The sequence below is a fragment of the Urocitellus parryii genome, chromosome 11, assembly GCF_045843805.1.
Source record: "Urocitellus parryii isolate mUroPar1 chromosome 11, mUroPar1.hap1, whole genome shotgun sequence".
Lineage (NCBI taxonomy): Eukaryota > Metazoa > Chordata > Mammalia > Rodentia > Sciuridae > Urocitellus > Urocitellus parryii.
Window position 1 is genome coordinate 125,919,113 of NC_135541.1, and position 20,797 is coordinate 125,939,909.

The window sequence follows — 20,797 nt, forward strand, 5'->3', positions numbered from 1 at the left end:
GTATTATGTCCATCTACAACTAAAAAAATATTTTTAAAAAACCCACAGGCTTAATGACACAATTTTGTTAAATGACCCTTGTCCAGCAACGTGTTTCCAATAACTTCTCAGTACTATTTTCATCTATCAATATATAAGTGATCTCATATGTTATTCCATGAATTAATTCCACAAACACTTATTAGGAAGTAATTATATAAACAAGAAAGAGTAAAAAACACACGTGGTTGAAGGATGTACCTTGTAAGTAGTGGGGATCCATGCAAAAGTCTTCTTTCATATCTTGGCTTGTCGAGTGGTCATTTCTAAGGGAGCTGATCTAACCTGCATTGTGGAATTAAAATTTCCCAGGAACAAAATATTCAGGGTGTGGAGATAAGGCAGCCATGTTTGTGAGAAAGCCCTGGGAAAACAGCAAAATCACATCTGCATAGGGGGGCAACCCTCACAGCACTAATGCAAACTGAAGAAATTTAATTGCTGAGTTCTAGCTTTTTGCTTTACGTATTAAAATGTATTTAAGAGAACATTTGGGAGTCAAAATTTGCAAGTGGATCTATTAATCTCAGTGCATAAGGAAATTTTGGTATGAAAATTTGGGAGTCAAAATTTGCAAGTGGATCTATTAATCTCAGTGCATAAGGAAATTTTGGATGATTTTGTGAAAGCATCCCTTTCTCGTCAGGTTGATTTCATACACGATTATATTGACTTAACCATTTTTCTTATGTTTTTCTTATAAGCCAGATTTATAAATATATTGTTTGCTTAAAATAAGTGGTAGAGTGCTTGCCTAGTATGCGTGAGGCATTGATGGAAAAGCTAAAATAAATATGACAGCCATTAAGCATTTATTCAGTGTTTAGGGTATGCCACACTTTTCTATAAAAATCATCACAGCGGTCTTGGGATGGATGTGTTGTAACTATCTCATCGATAGGGAACCCTTTAATCAAGGCTATAAGCTTCACACTAAATCATGTGGATCCCAAGACCATGCAGGTACTTCCACTGTGACAGGTAAAAGCACCTAACTCTGGTAGTGCTGAAGGTTCCTCTCTGTGAGGATATATGTGTGAAGTAAAGAATCACACTTTGTAGACAGGCGTCTTTTTACATGAGAGCTTAGATAAAGACTGTGAAACAATATACTTATTTACCATAAAAACTTATTTACCAGAAACTTCTTCCGGGGTTGTGTAAAGTTGAAAATGTCGTGATACCTCTGCCAGGTAACTGAATATCAGCCTTAATCCGTTCTGAACATGTACATTTAGCCAGGAAAGAACAAAGAAGTACTGAACAATCTCCTGTAGTTCTACTAGCAATCTTTATTTTCTCCTATTCAATAATCAATAGAACATCTCTTAACAGGATTTAGAATTGGTCAGATGTGCGTTGAAACGTCAGTTTGCCTGTTAATAGCTATATGATCTTCGGCAGATTTTTCATCTTCTTGATGTCCCTCACCCATAAAATGAGGATGATATTGGCTTCCTCAAGGGGTTGTTGTGTTAACATTGTAAAATGGTTAGTCAGTGTCTCATGCCTGTAATTTCAGCTACTCAGGAAGCTAAGGCAGGAGGTTTGCAAATTTGAGGCCAACCTGAACAACTTAGAGAGACCCTATATCAAAGGAAAATAAGATTTTTTTTTTAAAAAAAGGGCTAAGGATGTAGCTCGGTGGTAGTGCCTTTGCTAAGCATGCATTCGGCCTGAGTTTGATCCCCAGCTCCTCAGAAAAAAGAGTACAAAGGACTTAGTATACAGAATTACAGGTCACAAGTCCCAGTAAAGGAAAGGAATGATGATGTGCTGGGGAGACTGAGAGAGGTGCAGGCTAACCCTCCCACTGTGGAGCACACCATTGGACACAACTGGAGAGACAGATTATGAGCACAGAAAGTTTCACATGATATAAATGATATAAATGGTAAATCATAGTTCATAACAATGCAACAATGTCAAGACAAAAAGACTGGAGTTTTGGGTTAAATGATCTCCAGTTGTTTTCAGCTTTATCATTACATGATTTTTTGGGGGGTGAGGGTACTGGGGATTGAACCTGTTACAGTTTAACACTGTCCCAGGGATTCATAAATTGACCCAGACCACTCATATATAATTGAATCAAGCCTTTATTGAAGCACACAGTGGCAACTGACCGAACACAAAGCTGTTCCCCTGCTCAGCCCCAGACAACTGCAGGGGCGCTCCTTATAAGCCTGAAAACCACACCAGGGATGTTTGGGGGTCCAGCCAATGAAAGCCAGCCAGGTTACAGAAGTGGGAGAGTGCAGCCAGGCCACCCCAGTGCAGAAGCAAAGCCCCATTAGGTAGTTCCGTGTTCTTAAGGATTTCTATATCAAAAGGAAAAGAACATCTTGTGCCAGGCATGACCTCTCTACTTGGCCTGGTGGTTTTACAAACTGGAGCCACTTGGGCTTGACTGTCACAAACCCAGGGGCACTTAACCACTGAGCCACGTCCCCAGCACCCCCCGCTTTTTTTTTTAAACATGGACACAATATCTTTTTACTTTTTTATTTTTATGTGGTGCTGAGGATCAAACCCAGTACCTCACATGTGCAAGGCAATTGCTATACCACTGAGCTACAACCCAGGCCCCCAGCTTTTATTATTTTATTTAGAGACAGGGTCTTGCTGAGTTGCTTAGGGCCTCCCTAAGTTGCTGAGGCTACCTTTGAACTCACCATCCTCCTGCCTCAGCCTCCTGAGCCACTGGGATTGAAGGTGTACACCGCCGCACCCGGTCTGTTGAGTGACTTTTTTTTTTTAATATATATTTTTTAGTTGTCAATGGACCTTTAGTTTATTTGTATGTGATGCAGAGAATCAAACCCAGTGCCTCACACATGCCAGGCAAGTGCTCTGCCACTGAGCCACAAGCCCAGCCCCTATTCCATGATTTTTAAACCATTACCAACCTGAAAGGTCAGTGTTTCCTGTGTGGTTCTCATGGAGGACGCGGACTTGATCTGGATCTTACACATGAATGGGCGCATTGGCTGTGAACAGAAGTGCAGTGCTGGACAGCAGCAGGGCATGTTCTAGGACAGCGTTGGGGAAGGGAAATTTAAAAAGATTGTACAGAACTAAAGTGCCATACTAGTGAGTATGAACTTAATGGTGAAGAAAGTGAGCGTGCTTCCGAGTGTGAGCCAGAATGACAACAGGAAACCATGTTTCCCACGCCTTAGGTGTTCCTCAGCACCAGGAGAGGCGCATGGATCCTGAATCGCGTAGCGGACCATGGATATCCTTTTGATGTGGCACACTTTTCTCGACTTCAGCATCGTTTATCAAAGATATGCGGTCAAGCATTGACAAATGCATATTTGGAAAAACGTCTGAATCAAAGATTTGATCATGAAATGTTTGGCCTGAAGCCTAAACACAGGTATGTGCTCAGATGGGAATGGGGTGGTCAAGCCAAGGCCCAAGGACTGTTCACTCAGGCTGACAGCTACCTCCACCCAGACATTAAGGAAACCAGGGAATCTGAAATGCCGCTTTACCTTATCAACCACAGAAGACCAAGACCTGCTGGTCTAAAGTTTGTGTGACTCATTCTCATTGGCATTAGCCATTTCCTTATTCTGTGGGGTATCAGTTTTTTTAATATGGTGCCCAACAACAATAAAAAGGTAGTAGAGGGCAGTGCCTCATTCAGTCAGTCAACAAACATGGGGCACCTGTTTGTTGTGAGCAAGGCATTATGTTGGGCATGAAATACAGAGAGAAAGACATAATAATAAAAATAATACCTTGCCTTTTTCAAAGACATTTTAAAGTTAAGCACAGTAATGAGTGTGTGTGTGTGTGTGTGTGTGTGTGTGTGTGTGTGTGTGTAATCTCATTTAATCCTCCAAACGGCCCTATGGGTTGATGCCATTTTTATATCCATTTTACAGACATAAAAAATCAAAACTTAGGGAAACTAAGTCATTTGCCCAAGATCAACATGAGTAACAGATGGAAGACTTCAGAAATGGTCTTACGTTAATATACAAATGAGAAGACAGACAAGAGAACGTGACAGAGAGAGGCACAGATGCGGTGGGAGCAGAGGGTGGGCTCTCGCACAGAGGAGGGCCTGTGAAAGCCTCCTGTGCACTGACTCTACGTGACTTTTCTCCCCAGCCTTTTGTTTTTGAAAATGTTCACGTCTACAGAAAGGTCATATCTTTTACCTAGATTCACCTGTCATAGAGTTTGCTTATTTGCTTTTTATCTCTTCCCTCATGGAAGATAGATCCAAACAATATGTAGTATATACACATACTTAAGGACATATCATTTTTCTGAAAGTAAGTAAAAATCATTGAAACATACCCAAGAAAAAGGGTATTCCCCTACATGCCATAATACAATGATCACATTTGGGACATTTAACACTGATAAAATAATTTTCTAAAATGTTCGCATATTCAAATTTCTACAGATATCCCAATAATATTTTCTTTTTTAATTTTGGTACTGGGTATTGAACCCAGGGTCACTTTATCACTGAGTTTTTCCCAGCCCTTTTTATTTTTTATTTTGATACAGGGTCTCACTAAGTTGCCTAGGGCCTTGCTAAATTGCTGAGGCTGGCCTAGATCTTGAAATCCTCCTGTCTCAGCCTCCCAAGGGATTACAGGTGTACATCCTGCAACCAACCTAGTGGTCTTCTTTATAATAAGTTTTTTTCTATTCTAAAAAATGTTAATCACATCATCTCATTAGTTGTCATGTCTTTTTTAATCTGAAATACTAATTCTCTATTCCCTTTTTTTGCATACTAGGAATTGAACCCAGGAGTGCTTTACTATTCAGCTACATCCCTAATTCTTTTAATTTTTTTATTTTGAGACAGGTCTCAGTAGTTGCTGAGGCTGTCCTCTACCTTGTGGCCCTTCTGCCTCAGCCTCTAGAGTCACTGGGATTGTAGACATGCACCACCATGCCTGGCCATTCATTTTTTTTAAACATGGACTTTTATTCTCCTTCTCCTCTTCTTCCTCCTTTCTTCCTCCTACTCTTCTCTTCCTATTTCCTCTTCCTCCTCCTCTTTCTTCTTTCTAAGGCATGGTTTTTGTAGACTATCTCTAAATTTTGAGTTGCATTGTATCTTGGCATATATACTACATTAAGGGATGTTATCTTCTTGGAGAATCCCATCAGAACCCACATGATGTCAGTTTATTTCATATTAATGATGTAAGATTGTGTGTAAAAAGTGGCATGTACCAGGTTTCTCCAGTACAAAGATAGTTTTCCCCTTGAAATTAATTAGTGGGATGGTACCTGGGCACAGTGTTCCCCAACAACTTTTCATTCAATTATTTAAGCATGAATATGTTTTGTAGTTGCAAAACAAATTGAGGTTTTATTGAATAATAAAAGGTAGGCAAATTGGGTCAGCATGTAGCATTCTAATTGTAATATGTTAGAATAGCAAAAGGCACATTATGCCCTGAGACCTGCACATAGCCTGGTATAGCTAGACTATATGGCAAAGCTAGAAGAGTAGTTGAATACATCTCTAGGTCTATCAGGCATGAAACCTTTTGTACGCTCTGCTAAATAAAAAGTATAGGGGGCTGAGGATTTAGCTCGGTGGCAGAGTGCTTGCCTAGAATGCACGAGGCCCTGAGTTCGGCCCTCAGCCCTGGCAGGGGAAAAACAAAAAAGTTTGGAATGAAGACAGCAAATCCATTCAAGTGAATGACGTGATAAATTTAAGCAAGCGAGTGATGTAATAATAAGTCTATAATAGATCTATTTTAGAATGACCAGGCATGTGTCACTGCACCTGACCCAACAATATTCTTTATACCTTTTTTTTTTCTTTTTTAAATCAAGGATCCTAAAATCATGTTTATTTGCCCTTCTTATTCTAAGGCAAATGGTATAGAGGGGAGATGGGGGAGCCCTAAAGACAACTGTGTTGTTCAGGTGAGACAGTTAGTAGACAAAAATATTCTAGGCAGACTTCTTTTTTAAGGGAGGAAGAACACAGGCTTGGTGAGCAGACAGGAGACAGTTCTGTGGCTTAGGCAACTGTGTGGATGGTGGCGCGCTAGTGAAAAGCAGTAGGTTAGAGAGAAAGATGAAGCCATGAGGCTGGAATGCAGAACACCGTCTTCCTGAAGGTTCGGATCCAAGCAAATTGACTTCCGCAGCTCGGGTGTAGTCGGGTGTAGTCGTAAGACACATGACACTCCTGAGGCTAGGCCAGGAAGACGTGGGGAGAGGGGTCTCGGAGCCTGCTGACCCAAGGTTCAGGAATCAAGACTTGTTTTTACAGACCCAAGATACTGGAAACCTGACTTATTTATTTTGATACCCTTATTCCATGCTGTCTCTAGGTCCAAAGTATCCCAAGAGAGTATAGAAAACTATTTTTACAGAAATTCTAAAATCCTAGGCTGTAGAACATGGGTCAAGTCACTTAACTTCTCTAGACCTCAGTTTCTTCACCTATACAACCTGGATAATGACACCTACCCTTCATAGAGTTTATGTGACTTCCAAATAACTGAATGCATGGAAATGTAATTTGAACTCTAACTTGCTGTACATGTGTAATTTATTCCACAGTTTGGAAAATGAAAGTCTAAGTCTACCTCTTTGGAATTAGAAATGGATCAGGACATTAATAGTCAAGTTTTGTCAGACTGATTGATATGTGGACAGGAACGGCTGTCCTGTGGCCTTGTGACACCACGGAGCATTACTATCACATGAACAACCACATATGCATTCCTCCAAAAAACTCTTATCCTTCACTTCTCCAATACCTTCCCCTTCAGTGACTTGCAGGGTCCAGCCCATTCAGCCTTGAGCCCTGAAAAGCTGATATAAAGTAAAACTGGTGTAAAGTGGGACTTTCCAAATTTCATGGGTAAACCGAGGGGACACTGTTGACGTATTATTGTTTAACCACCTCCACCAAAGCAAAAATTTACTTACAGGGTTTATTTCTCTCCCCCCTTCTTTCCCTCTCTCGGTCCCTCTCATTTCTCCTTCTCTTCATCTTCATGGCCACTCACAGAGCTCTGAGCCAGCATCCAACAGTAAATGACGATCTGCCCAATCGCATAATCTCTGGCTTGGTGAAGGTGAAGGGAAACGTGAAGGAATTCTCAGAGACAGCGGCTGTATTTGAGGATGGCTCTAGGGAGGATGACATTGATGCTGTTATCTTTGCCACAGGCTACAGCTTCGCCTTTCCTTTTCTGGAAAATTCTATCAAAGTGGTCAAAAATAAGATATCCCTGTATAAAAAGGTCTTCCCTCCCAACCTAGAAAAGCCGACTCTTGCAATCATAGGCCTGATTCAGCCCTTAGGAGCCATTATGCCAATTGCAGAGCTCCAAGGACGCTGGGCCACTCAAGTATTTAAAGGTAAGTGACAATAAAAATTCACTCCTTAATTACCTGGCGATGTTTAACTATGTTTCTGTGCTTGCTTTTAAATAGCAGTATGTTTGACCAAAATCTTGAGGGTTGCATAATATCTGGCACAAACTTAGTACCAGAAAACTTATTTTTAAGTGAATCTAAGTAGTAATATAACCATGGACATACCTTAGAATCACCTGGGTATTTCCCAGCTCAGGCATGCTTTGACCTCATCCATGGTGATACTTATTCAGTAAATCTGGGAGGGGCAGGCACAAAATTGTTCCCCAGAAGATTCCAATGTGTACTTCAGATTAGAATCCACTCATCTGAATTCTAGACAACTGGTATGTATTTGTGAAGTAAAAGAATTTCATCTTTCATTACAGAGAATTTCAAATATAGAAATGGTTCGACTTAATTCATACAATAAGTTAACACCTGGTAGGAGATGATCCAGAATATAAAATATTCAACTTTCAAATCCTCACATCCCTACTACCCCGTGTCCCTGCATGTCCCCCCTTTGAGTTTTGGCCAGGAGTACCTGAGGGAAAACAACTTTGAGCTTTGGGATAGTAGGAGTCAGTGGGTGAGGAGGGTTCCAAAAGGCTTCATTCAATCCAGCACCGTCTCAGAACCTCGTGACAGTTCTCTAAATGGTCAGACTACCACCTAAAGACATTATAGAGTGAACCTGGGATTCACTGAATAAGGAGAGAGAAAATGGTTTAAGGAACGTGAAAACATATCATTTGAAATACAAATGAAGTTACTGGAGAAGTTTAGGCTAAAGAAGTTAAGATCTGGGGGAGATCTAAGAGTTCCCTTCAAATATTTGAAGGGATACCTATGGGATAAGAATTAGACTTACTTACTAGAGCAAAGAGTCAAACTAGAACCAAGGAATGAAATCTTGAAGGTTGCATAATATCAGCTTAACATTAAAAAAAAAGACAAGACTTTTTTTTTGGTCCATATAAAGGGAGCATGATTTGAAGGAGGGAGGTAAGAAATATGATACAATATGTGTCTAAACAAGGTAACACTGAAAGTTAATGAATTCAAAGAGAACTTCATCACAGAATGTTGTAAATATCTGTATCTGCCCATCAAATTTAATAGTTCATGAACTGACTGCCTCTAACCACCAAGAAATAGACCTCCGCCTCCTCCTCCATGCAGTTTCAGCTAATAACTGCAGACTGGTGGCTGTCCCCTGTAAGAAGTCATTGGAAATCAGCTCTCAAACTTACTTCTTGAGCACCCTAAAGACCTGTGATTAATTTCAAAGGAGACATTCCCATGCTTCCTTGTTGATTTGTAAGTCATAATTCCCATAAATTAAGAAAACACATTAAAAAAACATAGTAGGCTCTGAGTGTTGAATTTCTGACTTCTGTGTTTCAGAGGCGTATCAGGCCCAGAAAAGGGCCACCAGAATGGCAGAGAACATGACACCTGTTATAGTAGGACCCCGTGCTGGTCAGCCTGATAATGAGAAGACTTAAAGTAGTCATGACAGGTGCTTTTCACGTTTTAAGTCCTGTCAAGTATCAAAACTTAGTTGTGTGGCTCCAGAAGGAAGAACTAGTTCCAATGATAAAAGTTGCATAGAAGTATATTTGGGGGTCAGTTCAAAAAATAATGTTCCAGCAACCACATCATTCAGTTATATCATCTCCTTAGCAGGTAGTGAGATCTCTAAGGCCAGAGATCTTTTTTTCTTTTTCTTTTTAATTGCTTCTATTTTTAAAATACACGACAGCGGAATGCATCACAATTCTTATTACACATATAGAACACAATATTTCATATCTCTGTATATAAAGTATGTTCACAGCAATTCATGTCTTCATACATGTACTTTGGATAATGATGTCTATCACATTCCACTGTCCTTGCTAATCCCCTGTCCCCTCCCTTCCCCTCCCACCCCTCTGCCCTGTCTAAAGTTCGTCTGTTCCTCCCAAGCTCCCTCTCCCTATCCCACTATGAATCAGCTTCCTTATATCAGAGAAAACATTTGGCATTTGTGTTTTTGGGATTGGCTAACTTCACTTAGCATTATCTTCTCCAATTGCATCCATTTACCTGCAAATGCCATAATTTTATTCTCTTTTATTGCTGAGTAATATTCCATTGTGTGTATGTGCCACATTTTTAATCCATTCATTCACTGAAGGTCTTCTAGGTTGGCTCCACAGTTTAGCTATTGTGAATTGTGCTGCTGTAAACATCGATGTGGTTATGTCCCTGTAGTATGCTGTTTTTAAGTCCTTTGAGTATAAAATGAGGAGTGGGATAGCTGGGTCAAATGGTGGTTCCATTCCAAGTTTTCCAAGGAATTTCATACTGCTTTCTATACTGGCTGCACCAATTTGCAGTCCACCAGCAGTGTATGAGTGTGCCTTTTCTCCCACATCCTTGCCAACACTTATTGTGTTTGTCTTCATAATAGCTTCAAGGCCAGATACTTTTAAGGAAGAATGAGATGACCACTTGATATTGTATTGTAGAGAGAAGGATTGTACTAAGACACATTCCCATTCTGAAATTCTATATTCCAGAATTTTATAGAGTAACATTTTAGGATTGTGGCTCAATTTTGTACATGGCACAGTGCCTACATATCTGGTTGGGCATAAGGCTCTATATCTGGGCAAAAGGCTAATTGTTTGAGCTAGAGTTGTTTATATGGACTTAAATGTGATTCTGCCTTTGTCTAGTCATGTCCTTGGTTTTAAATCATAGTACAGAAACTGTTTTTATATTAATGCTTAAATTTTATTTGTCAAGATTGGGTATATGAGTTCCTTTGGCCTTACCTCCCCCCCACACACAGACACACACAAACTCTTATCAAATAAAAGAGGTTATAAGGTGAAGGTTATTTTCCATAGGATTTTAGCATAAAATGTGATTAGAGTTTATGTTTACTTCCTTTATTCTCTCTTGTATAAAATACCTTTGTTATTAAGATACCTGTGCAGGTGTTCCTCTACACCCTCCCTTGTTTGAGTTGGGGTTTTACTATATCACTCAAGCTGATTGAACTTTTAGATCCAAGTTATCCTCCAATTTCAGCCTCCCAAGTGCTGGAATTACAGGCATGCATCACTACACCTGACTTGCCTTTTGACCTTGTACCTCATTTTTCATATACTTTTAAGGCCATTTGTCATTTCCTTGTGTCCAAATTTAATTTACCAATTCAAAGACTATGTTAGGGAGGAGGCAGGTATTTGTTGGAAGGCAGAGTACAGTAAATATGTTCCAAAGACAAAGCAGAATAAACTACACGTACTGATACCAGTGAATATTCCTTAGGACCAGAGGTATTTTGAACTTAATATATTTTCAGATTTTTGGAATATCTGCATATCATAATGACCTATCTTGGAGATGAAACCCAAGTCTAAAAAGGAAATTCACTTAGTTTTCATATACACCTTACACAATACAGCCAGAGGGTAATTTTATACAATAAAATTGTGCCTGTGTTTTGATATGACCTATCTTGAGGTCATGTGTAGAATTTTCTACTTGGGGCATTTTGTCCATGTTCAAAGAGTGTTGAACATGGACAAAATGTTGGAGCATTTAAGATTTCTGTTTTTGTGATGAGGTATGCTCAACTTATTATATTTTGGTCATGGCAAGATCAAGTGATCAAGCAAACTGTAATCTCTTTGAGTATAGAAAATCATCCTATATTTCTTTGAATTCTCCATAGCACAGTAATTGTTAATAGGATCGTTGTTTCTATTGAGGAATTTACACTTAAATTTAAAATTTTTCTCTTTAGGGCTAAAGAAATTGCCCTCACAAAGTGAAATGATGGCAGATATATCTAAGACTCAAGAGGAAATGGCAAAAAGGTAAGAAATTCTCCCAAGAAGATGTATGTAACTTTTTCTACTTATTCTTAATAAGAACAATATTCTCCTACATTTAGTTTCACCTTGTTGATTTGAGAATCGTGGTTATGTTGTGATAAGAGGGAATGATAGTGGTGACAACAGAATGGGGAAATAGCAGTTTAATGTGGAGGGGAGGAGAGGAAACTCACGGAAGTGCATAAAGGCGGTATAAAGGCTATGTTCAGGACTTAAAAGTCAGGAAAAAGCTCCTTGAGAACACAGTCAGGTGTGTCATTTGGGGGAGGGTTACTTGAAGTATTAACAGAGCTGCAAAGGAAGGAGGGGTGTGGCGAATCGACGGTGATCTCAAGTTCCAAGTAGACTCACAGACCTGACGTGGCTGCTTGCTGGCTGTCATCAGGTGCACCGCACACGCAGGTCACAGTGTGATCTGGTGAAGCAGTGACATCCCCTGGCTGCTTTGCTTCTGTGGACACAATGATGTGGCAGTCTGCATCTCAGAACTTGAGCTCAGATCCCAGGTTGTTTTTATGTGGAAATCGATTGTTGCAGGCCCCAAAGGGTGGTTTCTGCCACTGACTGTACAGCATGGCTCTGGCCTGCCTTGGAGGAGAGAAGGTGACTTCTCGTCCTTACCGGTGCTCTCCTATTTCCCTCCCCTTTCATTGCTGCACGCCTATGGCCAAGTTCCTATGTCCTCTGCTCTAGGCCTCTCCTCTGCTTCCCCGAGCCCCTGTGTTCCCAACTCCCTCCTTGCTCCCACATCGTTCCCTGAAGGTCATCCATGACCAGGTGCCTTGCTCTCACTCCTGAGCTGGCACTTCTAAGCATCTTCCCTTCCTGGAGGCTTTCTTTCCCTTCTTTTCTGGCACCAAACTCTTATTTGGACTTTCCTGCTCTCTTTCTTTTCACTTAAGCTTGTCCAGCCACCTTCTGATTGTGAGCAGTCCCCCAGGACATAGTCTGAACTTTCCTGAGGGTTGACAGTTTGCTCACATTCAGCATTTCATGGGCATGGGGTCTATTTAATCCTCTTAACCACCCCGCAGGCTGTGAAACCTCATGAAAACTCCAATACTTGACCTACTATTATAAGATACGTAAATGCACGTGTGCTGACGCCCGAGTTAATATAACCTCCAGGAGGAGAGCTCTCAGGTTCTTTCCTGTTTCATCCCCTCAGAATTCCAGCCCCATTTTGATAAGTTACTACTTGACCACCTATCAGTTCCTCCAGAATTCCACCTCAAGAATTCTACCAAAAATTCATTTTCTGATCCTTGTTTCCTGTCTTGGTTTTTGGATTCCTCAATTAGCTTAAAGACTTTCCTCTGATTTGCTTTGTGTTCCATTGTTCTTTCTTTTCATGATAGAAAATAAAAAGTGAAAGTCTCCTAGTCACACTTCTTCCACATACTTTACTGTCAACTATTTTTTCACTAAGAAGTCTTTTTAGCTCTCCAAATCTGCACTTGGTACCATCACTCCATCTGGCTCCACTGGGAGGGCCACTTCTTCTGTGAGATAGGCCACCCTCCCTGGTCCTTTCAGGATTCCAAATTAACATCTTCACTGGGAAGCCCTGATCTGTGGACACCCCCTACCCATCTCACCACCCTGGCCTCCCATGCTTGAGGATTTGGGGTGAACTCCCTCCTTCTCGTCAGAGTCCTCTGTGTCTGGAGTGCTGTGGTCCAGTCTTGTTTTCTGCTGACTTAGGCCACGACCACAGATGTTTATGCCCATTCCTGCTTTATTCCTTCACCTGGCTGTGTTCCCCGATTTTTAATACCTTTTCTTTGTTCTCATCTATATCTTTCAAATCTTCAATGACCTATGATAGCCCTCTTTTTTTTTTAGAATTTTTAAAAAAATATTTATTTATTTTTTAGTTTTCGGCAGACACAACATCTTTGTTTGTATGTGGTGCTGAGGATCGAACCCGGGCCACACACATGCCAGGCGAGCGTGCTACCGCTGAGCCACATCCCCAGCCCTGTAGCCCTTTTTTAACTACCCTTTTTAAAATTTCTATTTAACAGTCAAACCCACAATATTTAGCAAAACCCTTGTATGTTCTGTTACGTATACAACAATCTTATCTCTTCTGGTGTATTATCAGATCTCTAAGAATGGTGACAAATATCTTTTTTCACTATTTACTACAGTTTGTAGCCTAATTTAAAATCAATCCAAGCTGAGGCTGTGGCTCAGTGGTACAGCACTTGCCAAGCATGTATGAGGCACTGGGTTCAAATCTCAGCACCACATATAAATAAATGAATAAAGGTTCATCAACAACTAAAATAATTTTTTTAAATCAGTACAATGTGCCCAGTATAAAATCAATACAATATGTATGTTGATTGATCGACTAGTTAATTGCCTTTTTGATAGGCCATGGCTTCTGTCTTCTCTGATTTAGGTACGTGGAAAGCCAACGCCATACCATTCAGGGAGACTACATTGATAGCATGGAAGAGATTGCTGACTTGGTGGGAGTCAGGCCTAGTCTACTGTCTCTGGCCTTCACTGACCCCAAGCTGGCATTACAGTTACTTTGGGGACCTTGTACTCCAGCCCAGTTTCGTCTACAGGGCCCTGGAAAGTGGGATGGGGCTCGAGAAACCATCCTTTCCACAGATGACCGTATCAGGAAGCCCATGAAGACAAGGGTGATGGAGAAGAGTGATTCCGCAGCTTCGGCAGTGACCGTGGGCAGGTTCATGCTGGCCCTCATTCTCTTTGCGGTGATCATGGCTTATTTTTAGATGTCCCATTGTCCGTGCCCTGGCTCCCGCTGGGAAGCTCCAGGTAGAGATGGCTTCCAGACCTCACAGAACTGAGCACTCTCACTCCCCTGTTGCTCAGAAAGCTACCTTTAGTTCTCTTTCAGAAGCATTGATCCTCTTTTCACCTTTTCCTACAATGAAATCCTGACTTCTCATTTGTGTTGGTTCATGCTCCTTCCTCTTGTAATCTGTCACTCTTTTCCTTCCAATAATTCCTGGACTGTGAGCACAGGCACTCTTTAGTCATCTCTATAGGATGTCCTTAGCAGACATGTGGCCTTGTTGATCATCAAATATCATGGTGGGGATCCTAAATCAGCATCTAAAAAAATGGCTGACTTCAGGCTGGGGTTGTGGCTCAGCGGAACAGTGCTAGCCTGGCACGTGTGAGGCACCAAATAAAAATAAATAAATAAAGGTCTCGGGTCCACCTACAACTAAAAAAATTTTTAAAAATGACTGACTTCATGTAATTCTGATAGGATTTGATTTTCTATTTAAAAAGCTCAATTTTTGTTTTTAATATTAAAACTATACATTTTCTGAGAGAGAAGAGAAATAGTCGTTTGTCTGTGATAGACATACAGATACATAAGACATCTTTTTTTACTCACTATCCTAATAACTGGTCATTTTTGCTTCTTACCCTAGGCAACATGTCTTTATTTTCTTAATAAAGAAGTTACTTTCAATTTTCTAAGCTCATAGGTTGTTTTAATAATTTAACATCTACCCATGGGTTCTACTTGGTTGAGAAAACTGGGATTTTTTAAAGCAGCTGTCCTATCTTTTTTGATCTCTTAGTTCCTAGATTGGATCTAATCAGATTTTTAGTTTAGGAAAAAAGTAGCTGCCAACTATGGTAGTGAAGTCTACAAGTGTAATGTGTTTTGTCTCCTCTTACTCTTTCTCCCATTTCTTCAAGTAGAAACTAGTAGTAAGAATTCAAAGAGGTTTTGTCTAAAATGTAGGAATATTCTAATACCACTTTTTCTTATGTAGTTCTGAAAAACAGAGCAAAGAAATAGAAAGCAGGGACTTGGTTTTACGTCCCAGTGCTGCTGCCGATTCTGTCTTCTCATCTGCTGAAGTTTTGCTGTTCTTGTTTCATGAGAAACTGTCACTGTCTAGCACCTGAACTCCAGTGTGGAAAGGTACTGGAAGCACCCATCAAGGGTATAGTCACAAATAGCTGCTGTGCAATGGTTTTAAGTTTGGATTGCTGCCAATTTCTTAACTACAGGATAAATTTGAACAAGTAAAAGCACATCCAACTAACATAAATACACATAAGAGAATTAGAAATTTGAGAGTTAAAACTCCTTAATCACATAACTATTTGGACAGCTGCCTATCATTTCACCTAATTTACTTTTCCGGAACTAGAGAACTGAAAGTTGGTATTATGTCTTTTCCTTCTCTAATCCTTAGGATTTAGGGGATTTGTTATCTATTAAAGTAGATCTAGTGTTTTAAAAATCTTTTCTTAGTTATTGATATACCTTTATTTTATTTATTTATACACAGTGCTGAGAATCAAACCCAGTGCCTCACACATGCCAGGCAAGTGCGTTACCACTGAGCTCCAGCCCCAACCCCAGATCTAGAATTTTTTAATCTACAGATTACTCTTGTTCAAAAGTAAATTGAAGCTGGGCACAGTGGTACATGCCTATAATCCAGTGGCTAGGGAGGTAAGACAGGAGGATCACGAGTTCAAAACCAGCCCAGCAACAGTAAGACACTAAGCAACTCAGTGAGAGCCTGTCTCTAAATAAAATACAAAATAGGGCTGGGGGTGGCTCAGTGGTTGAGTGACCCTGAGTTCAATCCCCTGTACCCACCCACCCCCCAAAAAACAAGTAAATTGAAGGCTGTGGTTGTGGCTCAGTGGTGGAATGCTCTCTTAGGTGAATGAGGCCCTGGGTTCCATTCTCAACAGCACATTAAATTAAATAAATAAAGTTATTTTTTAAGAGGTAAATTGAAGGTCTCTTGCTTCTTAAATTTTCTCCTTTTATAATATAAACTTGCCTCTTTTAGGATGTAAATGTATTGAATTAATAATCCCCTAATTATCACTAATAACACCCAAGTTTCCTCTTTAAAGTGTGCATTTTTAAATTGATTTGATTCTCTCATTCTACATATAATATGTAAGGTTACCAAAAAAATCATTGCTTGATTTCTAAACTAAGCTGAATGCAAGTCGTGAATAGGATATTGCACTCAAAACAACTCAAGATGCAAAGCTTGAGTATTGATGAATATGTGCTAATATTCTATTTATATATTCTACTTATATATTTTGCTCTTTATATTAAGATCATGTATATGTGTCTATATATTTATATAAAAATTCTCCAATTATATTAAATCTGGTTACCAAATAAAAATGCATCCTTGTAATGCCAGAGAGTGAGGAAGTGCTCTCTGAATAAGCATGTGTCAAGGGGACACAGGAGCCACCAAATAGTGGACAAATTTGAGCAATAAAATAAATAACCTACTATTAGAACAAAAGACATAAAAAATCACAAGTCCATAGTGGTATGAATAAATGATTGAAGAAATTAATAAATGAGATGGACCAGAACTCTCCTCTACAAAATAATTCCAAATAATTCACACAGACACTCTCTTCTCAAGGAGACGGAGCACGACTGTCTAAGTGGGTGGTATAGATCGACTTCCTTTCAAAATTTACAGCATGGAAAGGGGGGAGAGTGACTGCAGTGGAAAAATTCAACAAGGACCACTTCATCCAGGTGACCAAGGTCAACATGGACAGCCATAAGTCATACTGACCATAGGTACCCTTGATGTGATAGGACAGGAAGGTCCCTTACCTCTGTGGCACTCACCCCTAAACCATAGCCCAGCTTAACCATGAGAAAAGTACCAACAATCTCAAGTTGAGAAAATTCTACAGACTTCCTGGCCACCTCAACACTGTCCAGGTCATCAAAAACAAGGCAGTTTTGAGCACAGTATAGAGGAGCCTGAGGAGGCCTGTCATCTAAATGGAATGGAGTGTTCTGGAATGAAGAGAGGGTAGGAAGTCAAACTTGGGGAGTAAGTAAAGTAGCATTATGGTCCATAATAACAAGTCAGTGTTGGTTTATGATTGTGACAAATGGACATAATAATGTGTCAACAGTAAGGAAAACCAGGTGGGTGTATTCAAGAACTCTAATATTTTTGCAAACTTTCTTAAATCAAAAACTATTTCTGGGGGGCTGGGGTTGTGGCTCAGTGGTAGAGTGCTCACCTAGCATGTGCAAGGCTCTGAGTTCAATCCTGAGCACCACATAAAAATAAATAAAGACATTGTGTCCATCTACAACTAAAAAAAATTAGTTTTAAAAAATACTTATTTTTTAGTTGTAGTTGGTCACAATACCTTTATTCTATTTATTTATTTTTATGTAGTGATGAGGATCAAACCCAGGGCCTCACGCATGCCAGGCAAGTGCTCTACCACTGAGTTACAACCCTTGCCCCAAATCAAAAACTATTTTAAAATTTTAAAAATTACTTGAAAAAAAAGAAATGTATTCATTTGATTCAGGATTTGACCTAGAGCTACATTCTAGTGGAATTTTCTTAGCAGAACAACAACATTGGCTATACATTCATCTACATTACTGTGTTTACCTGATTACTCTCAAATTAAGTTGACTTAATAAAACATAACTTACAACAGCAAATTTTACCTCCATTGCTGAGTAAGTATTAACTGTGATTATATTGACTGAGAAATGGTGATACAAAGTCCAAAGACAATTTCTTCAATTCACTTAGATAAATTTTCTTGTATCTGAGAATATGAAGCCAGTAGTCCCGACAAGCAAGATTTATATTAAGGGCAGCTACGTACATAAGTACGGTAATGTCACTTCATATTGGGCCTGCCTTGTTACTTTGGCTAACCTTAACACAGTAATAAACATTCTCTAGGCTACCTACTTGAAATTTCCCAAAGTGCATGATTTTTCATGCTTCAGTGTATTCTTTTGTTGTAATTTCAATAAATTCTTCAGCTAAATAACACCCCCATCATCTTCAAGATTCAGTTCATCAGTTAACTCTTCCATGAAGAGCTTCCTGATCCCCAATATGAAATACTGGGCTCCTCTGTGCTTTTAACACACCTGTTAATATCACACCTGTGGGTATTTGTTAAATACCAAACTCTGTGGTAACAAGTGGTTCTCTCACATGGTTCCTCTTTGAGCTAATAAATTCTTGGGAGGCAGATTTCTTTGCAGTTAATTTATGTGTTCCTCGTGCCTAGTATAGTGCCTGGAACACAGTGAAGCCTCCATAGATTAATTAATTGAATGAATACATGTAACATGGGAGATAAAAGTGGTTGGGATTTTAAAAATTTAAACAATGGGGGACTGAGGTTGTAGCTCAGTGGAAGAGTGCTCACCCAGCACGTGTGAAGCACTGGGTTTGATCCTCAGCACCACATATAAATAAATAAAATAAAGCTATTTTTTTAAAATAGTGAATATCACTTTTAGAAAACATGATTAAGGAGATCAGGGTGCTTAACATTTTGAAATATCTGTGGGGCAAACATGTTCTTTCAGAAGATATTCTGGAATAGACCACTGATGTGAGTCAGTGTGGTGGGGCAGCCTCTGAATGACTCCATCCTGGAGTGCAGAGGCTTTGATCATCACTGCTTCTCATAGTGACTTGGACTTTGCCCCAGTCCTGGAAGTTTGAGGGCGTATCTTCAGACATAGGCATCACCCTACAGCCCTTGGGTCCAATGACACTCACCTGTCCCTTGTAACCCTGCCCCTTCTTACCTTTTTTGGATGGAACTTTCTAAGAATGAGGGTTCTCCCAATAAAAGCCCACTTTGGAACGTGTTCACTCTCTCCTGCCAGCCTCTCGTGACTACCCCTCGCTCTTCCATTGGCTGAGAGCGGAGGAGCCATCCTGAAGCTTGTGTAAAGGTAAAGTGTGTGTCTGTGTTTTATTTGGGTCCCTGGAAATTCAGACCTTAAATTCAGCTGCTGTGGGGGTGGCAGTATGGTATCTAATAGTCTGTTGTGGTTTGAAACACATCTGTCTATAACTTATTTATACAAATAGATCTTGTAAAAAGTCAGGATCTTAACATAAAGAAAGTGTGTCTTCTTCAATCCTCATCACTGTTTCTCTTTCCTTTCTCGAGTCCTCCTAGTCCACTGAAGTACTGGCCACCATCTTTCCTGGTTGTAGATATTTTCAGACCCATTCACTCCCCTTCATTCTGTAAATATTTTAGTATCAAGCTTTGTGCCTTTCTCTATGAACATAACTACTCCTGCAGTTTAGTATCTAGGTAGTACTTTCACCTATCCAATATATTAATTAGGATTAGATTTGGTCATATATAGTAGAAAAACTCCAAACAATGATTTAAACTAGACTGAAGTTTATTTATTCTCACATAAAAAAGTCCAGAGGTAGACAGTCCTGATATATAACAGCTCTGTAGTTTGTTTTCTGCTCTATTATTCTCAGCTACCTCACGATCCAAGGTGACTGCTGGATTCCAGCCATTCTATGAACATCCAACATAGAAGGAAGGAGAAATGTAAGGGCACACCCTTTCTCTTAAGGAAATTTAACAGAAGTTCCATATAAAATTTCCACTTAGATCTCACTGGAAGAGCTACCAGGGAAACTAAGAGATGTGTCTTTATACAGAAAGGCATACCAAGGTTTTGTGCTTTTTTTCACACCAAAGTTATTATACCAAGGTTACTGAAAGAGAAGAGGAAACGGATGTTGAGGTGGGCCTCTAATACTCTCTGCCATCTCATTTTCCAGTTCTATGATCTTACTCTGACGATTTTATGATCCATCTCACCTCACCTACCTACACCTAGGGTCATAACTAAGACAGTCAATGTAGATAACTGAACACCACTGAAATTTCACTGTCAAACATCTTCCTCTCCAAACCTCTGCTGACCCACTCGGTTCATTCACTCTGTACGTTGACTCCCATGAGACTTCCCTCATCTGCTCTTCAATTCCCAGCCCAGCTGGTTTAAAGTCCATGGCCCAACATGGCAGTCCCACCTGCTATGCACTCTCCACTCTTGTTGCCCCCTCCATGTCTGGTTGGATGAACTTTACCTGATTACGATGACAACCCCACCACTATGGTGGACTGGCTTGTCTTCACTCCTAACCACCACACTTAGACCTGCAGTACATCTGCCACACACACTTCGTTTTCTAGTCAATTCTCTCTCCTTCTCTTCTTGTTGATTATCTCACACCTCCTACCTGCTCAAACCTCAAACACTCTGTCTCCTCTCCTCAGTCAGCTAATCACCTTGCTGCTTTTTTCCCTAGAGAACAGAAGCAGAATTACTCTGAGTCCTGGGGGAAGGACTAAAGGAATTGGGAGTGAGAGGGAAAAAGTAAGGATAACCCAAAGCATAGACCAGGCAGTCAGGAATTTGAAGGGGTGAGCAAGTGGTTATGGTAAAATTGCACCTTCTTCCCTTAAGCTGTTTATGATCAATAGCAAGAAGATGAGTCCATAAGGCCTATCCTGTTGGAAATACAGTGAAGAGAATTCCTGTACCCTTCATTCTGCAAATGCTTACTCAGTTCAGGGTGTGTGCAGATATGCAAAGGGATCAAATCTGGATCTGCTCTCTATCGGTTATCAGAACCACGATTCTCCAA

General features: G+C 40.1%; 1 protein-coding gene across 1 annotated transcript in view; it reads left to right on the forward strand.

Annotated features, from left to right (window-relative positions):
• Fmo5 (flavin containing dimethylaniline monoxygenase 5) overlaps positions 1-15,548 on the forward strand; it is a 28,692-nt gene extending 13,144 nt beyond the window's left edge. The window contains exons 6-9 of the mRNA XM_077791251.1: positions 3,222-3,421; positions 7,061-7,413; positions 11,219-11,291; positions 13,720-15,548. Of these exons, the coding sequence (XP_077647377.1) occupies positions 3,222-3,421; positions 7,061-7,413; positions 11,219-11,291; positions 13,720-14,065 (972 nt within the window). The 3' untranslated portion in view covers positions 14,066-15,548. The remainder of the gene's footprint in view (positions 1-3,221; positions 3,422-7,060; positions 7,414-11,218; positions 11,292-13,719) is intronic.
• The last annotated feature ends 5,249 nt before the right edge of the window (positions 15,549-20,797 follow it).